The sequence below is a fragment of the Pygoscelis adeliae genome, unplaced genomic scaffold (genome assembly GCF_000699105.1).
Source record: "Pygoscelis adeliae isolate BGI_AS28 unplaced genomic scaffold, ASM69910v1 Scaffold318, whole genome shotgun sequence".
In the NCBI taxonomy this organism is placed as follows: Eukaryota; Metazoa; Chordata; class Aves; order Sphenisciformes; family Spheniscidae; genus Pygoscelis; species Pygoscelis adeliae.
The window spans coordinates 1,928,641-1,933,445 of record NW_008825430.1 but is presented as its reverse complement, the minus strand read 5'-3'; the positions used below and the strand labels follow the sequence as shown (position 1 = coordinate 1,933,445).

The following is a 4,805-nucleotide window of genomic DNA, read 5'->3' as shown; positions in this document are numbered from 1 at the left end:
ATTCCTGCTAATCAAAATATTTCTGTGAAAATTTTCAGAATCCTAACTCAGCAGTGTGTACAACTAACTGATACAAACATCCCATGGAAATTTTTAATCACTCCAGTTGTGGAGGTAGCTCTTCCATTTTTCATTCCGCACATTTATGTATTTCAAAAATATACAAGTGGCAACAGCAACATTCTTCACATCTTTTTTCTGAAAGTAATTACAAAACAAAAGCAATTAATTAAGCCTTAGAAGATTCTACTCACCACATACCTATTTCACATATGATTTCAAACACTGACATGGCTGGCTCTGTGAAAAATCTTATACTTCGACCTATTTTTGTATAATTAAAAATCTTCTGTTACTGTATAGCCGGAGAAGCAAAGGAGGGGAAATTCTTTTATTAGTTACGACCAGCATATCTTTATGATTGAGCAGCGACTGTTTTGTGACGCTGTTTACTTTTCAGTCCCTGCTAAATGTGTTGAGGCACAGCAGCGTTCCAGACAGAGCGCACATTTCCTCCGTTTCTACCAGGGTATTTAGCTAGCAATTCAATTTCCACACCATTAACAAGATTCTTTCTGAGAAGCCACACTCTTGCCATTTACAGTTTAAGTCAAATAGTACAATTGACATACTCCCTTTTACGATAATGCCTATTACTTTTACTCTGACATGTCTCCCCTCTTAAGATTATTCATTGGTGAATAGGCAGCCTGTAGCACAAAAAGCGGCTCCAGTTTTGAGGTATTGATATTCAATTTTGTGAGTGGAAGGGACACTAATCACGAATTCCCCTTTGCATGCTGCTTCGGTGCTGTGATTGCTGCTGGAGAACCCCCCCAGATCCTCAGCAGATCATTAGCACGTGGCCTCCTGACCCGCAGCGCATACCGTATGAACTGCATTATATTGCCTCTGGTGCACCATGTAGTCTGTGATTTACAATACGGCATCATTTATTAGGTCTTACGCCCTCAACTAACAAGAAATTCAGAAGTAGAACAGGTTGGATTTAAAGCTGTTGGAGGGTTGCAGTTATATCTGTGGTCGAAGCTGCTCCCTCAGCAAATTAACAAATTAACAGAAGTCCCAAATGTGAAGCTTTTAATTCACCTTTTAATCCATCTTCATCTGACTGTTGGTTACTGACTTCTCTCGCCTTAAAAACTCACTTGCAAATACAGGAAGTACACGCTCAAGAATGTATCGGCTTAGTCCAACAAAAATTGAATGACAGGAGTTGTTTTGTACCAGGGTGGTATTTTGTAGCTGGCATCATAATGCAATGAAAGCTTGCTGCTTGGCAGGGCCGTATGCGAACACATGAGCAGTGCTTCCATGAGCTATAAATAGCGTCTCTTAATCCTTGCATTGATCTTCATGTGCTTGCTTAAGGTTCACCTACCTACATTTGTATAGATTAGTGCCATTTCCCTGATTTAAAATAAAATCAGCTATGTCTCAGTATAATGTTAAGCCCTACAATTTGTTGGGATTTAACAGGCAGTTACTAAAGATAAGAGCTGTTTCCCAGACTAAAAGTAGACACGAAGACCTAATAGCCAGTTAGTCTCCTACTTTGAAGCTGACCATTAATAAATAAGAACTTTTATGTCCTCCACAGTATTCTTGTGCTGGCACGCTTACAAATGCCTTCTTAGTCCTGACATCAAGACTGATCTGCCGCCATTTAGTAGAGAGAATGAAGAGAAATATCTTCCTTATTACAAATGCTGATTATTGACCCAGTAATGGTCTAATCGAGAAGCTGGCAAACATCAGCCCAAGCATACTGCTTGTGAGTTGAGTCTTGCCAGCCAAGAGGCCACACAAGTGGATCTGGTTTGTTGCTGAGGTCAGGATTCCCAGTGGGGGATCTGTTACGTGGCATAAGGCTGATACTTGTGATTTGAGAGAGAGTTGGGCTACCTATTTAAAAATGACCACTTAGACAGAAGTCACGTCGTTTCTGACAGAGGAATGTTACCGTGTGGTGAAGGGTCATTGGTTTTGATACCGTGCTGCTGAAGGGACTGTGTTTCAGACGAGACGTAGGATCAGAACTCTAGGAATCTCATGTTGTCAATAAATATGATCCTCTGACAATTTCTGTGTGGGAAGGAGTCTTAATTTTCGTGTTTTTGTTACTCCATTTTGCTTTCCTAAGCTTCACTGCAGTTTATGTAGGATATATGTGTTTTTCAATCTTATCCTGACATCTAATATTGCTAAATAGTTAAATAGTTGTATGATTTTCTGCAAGTGATGGCATCCACGTGCCTCACGATGATGTTACCATTTATAAAATTCAGCAAAAAGAAAAAAAAATGCTTTTGCAACATCAAGAAATGAATATAATTGAGTATGCGACAGGAAGCAGGGAGATTACACTTAGTCTGGTGGCAGCCCCTTATCAACACTGCTTTCATGTAACGCTTTGATTTGTAATTACGTCGTTAAAGACACCCTATTCCTACCTTCATTTTATATCGCTGTTCTGGTACATGTGAATAGAGGGTGGTGTTACATACAGTTGAAGTTGAAGTTCTTCTTTCCCCTTGCTCCCGCACAAGAACACTCAAAGCTTTCAAGAAATGCATGTGTCAGTTTTTGAGGACTCCTGCTTTTAAACTGAGGGTGGTGTTCGATCAGCAAGATAGTTTGCTGTTTGACTTAATCTCTGACTTAAAGCCAAATTTTGAACTATTTGCTGTTGGGGAAGTTGATTGGTGGTTTTGGGCTGCACTAACTGAGCAAGTTTTCCCTTTTTCTGTAGAATTGGTGTCAACTATATAAATAAAGTCAAGAAGAATGCTGGGGATGTTATTTTCTTTATAAAGGCTGAAATACAAGCCAGGATATTTTGGCACAGAGAAGGAAAGTTGGAATTAGAAGGATGTGTAGCTACTAGAAATAAAGATTTCTGATACGGAAAGGGTGGAATACCAGAATCCACATGTTCAACACTATCATGGGTGGACTTGGGGGCCTCCTCTGTCAGGAAATGGAAAGGAACGATGGAGCTGGAAGGCTCTCTAGTGCTTCTTTCACGGGGTGAGAGATGAAAATGAAAGGAAAAAACATGTCCTTTTGAACAAACACTTCAAACATCCCATTTCAGAGGTCTTTGCTGCTACCAGATGCTCATAATTATTGTTTTTTAATCGAAAGTTGATAGATCTCAACACAGTAGACTCAAGCACTGCACCCCGTACAGGTCAGTTGCTATGCGCCTACCACACGATGTGCCCTGACAGTTTCTACTCAGAAGCTGAAACAGGACTTGATTAACAAGCCCGGTGCAAACCAGTGCTGGACTATACTGGCAGAGTGGTAAGGAAGAAGTTTCCCGTATAGCATTTGACTTCACGGATGCGGGAACGAAGCAGCGAAGCTTGAGACATGAATCTCGAGACCGCGCTGTGGCAGCTGCGTACAAATAAGCAGCCTATACATTTGAAAGCTTGAGAAGTAAACGGGCTGTGCATTGAAAGGTAGGCATTTGGAGGCGGTAAATTTAGCCCTGACTCATCCAATGGCAATTTTGACACTTGGGTGGACTAAATTACTTTTAGGAGTTGCATCATGTTTTTACCAGATAGTTTGGTTGAGCGTGGTTTAACCCATTCGTACACCTGTGGCCAGATTCTAGACCTTTCTCACTTGAAATCACTATGCAAGAATTTCTTTGTGTATAATATATAGGACATAGATATGTTCTGGGTCATCGAGCTCCTTTCTTGCAATCATACCAACAGTCTATTGGTTGAACTTATCACATAACATCTTAAAACCGGACTCTGGTGGGTTTTTTTAAGTCACTACTCTTATTGTAAAAGACTTCAAACACCCTTTACTGCTCATAGCTAAAAATCTGTTTCCAAAAACTGCTGAAAGTTTCTTCACAGCTTTGTCCTTCAAATTAGAGCTCTTTCCTCTCCCTGGTGTTAACTCCTCAAGTATTTACGGAGAGCGCTCGTATGCCGAGCTCTTCAGCCTCTTCCTGATGGAGAGGTGCCCTGTTTCCTCAGCCACCTTAGCAGTCCTCCTTTGTATCGTTTCAACGGGAGGGAATCAGAATTGTGCACGTAATTGCAGACGGGTGCTTTTACAACGGCGGTAATACTTCCTGACCTCTACCAGAAAGCGCTTGCCTGACATGCTAGAAATGCAGTTGCTCTTTCCCCCCGAGCAACACGGGATGGTCATTCTCTCTTGCAAATCGCCGGCGTTTAAATGCTCGGTAACTTCTAGGAATAGCGGTTTTCATTTCTGTTTGCCTTGCACACAAGACTCATTCCACCTTCGTTTGCGCACTGGCAGTTCAGCGTTGATACCCATGTATAAACAAAGTTTGAAGCCAGACAAAAATGCTGGTGGATAAATTCAAACGTATGCCTAATTTTTATTATTTTTTTTTGACATTTAAACGGAACAGGTAAGTTCACAATTAAAACATTTTTAAAGTGCTGAAGTCCTCGTTCTTACTAACCCAGCTAAATTCTGATGCAAAAAGAGATGCGTGAATTTTTCTCAGGGGTTTCTTGGAGAGACTCCTGCGCTAGCCGGACCAAGGGAACCCCTTTTCTGTCTACCACCTTTCGCCAAAACGCATGGCTTCCGAAAAGGCACGGCGCACAGGACTGCATCCACCGGCCGCGCCCGGCAGTGCCCTGAGTTACCGATTAACCTCCGAAGCCTCTTTCGCAACGCTTAGTTCAAGACCCCTCCGCCTGTTACGGCATCTCAGCGCTTGGCATTTCGCCGCTGTCGCTCGTTGCCGCTTACCGGAGGAGCCCCCTTCCCCG

General features: G+C 42.0%; 1 protein-coding gene across 1 annotated transcript in view; it reads left to right on the top strand.

Annotated features, from left to right (window-relative positions):
• The first annotated feature begins 3,014 nt into the window (after window positions 1-3,014).
• The window catches only part of TM6SF1 (transmembrane 6 superfamily member 1), a 23,783-nt gene continuing 21,992 nt past the window's right edge, over window positions 3,015-4,805 (top strand). The window contains exons 1-2 of the mRNA XM_009330979.1: window positions 3,015-3,051; window positions 3,255-3,330. Coding sequence (XP_009329254.1) covers window positions 3,015-3,051; window positions 3,255-3,330 — 113 coding nt within the window. The remainder of the gene's footprint in view (window positions 3,052-3,254; window positions 3,331-4,805) is intronic.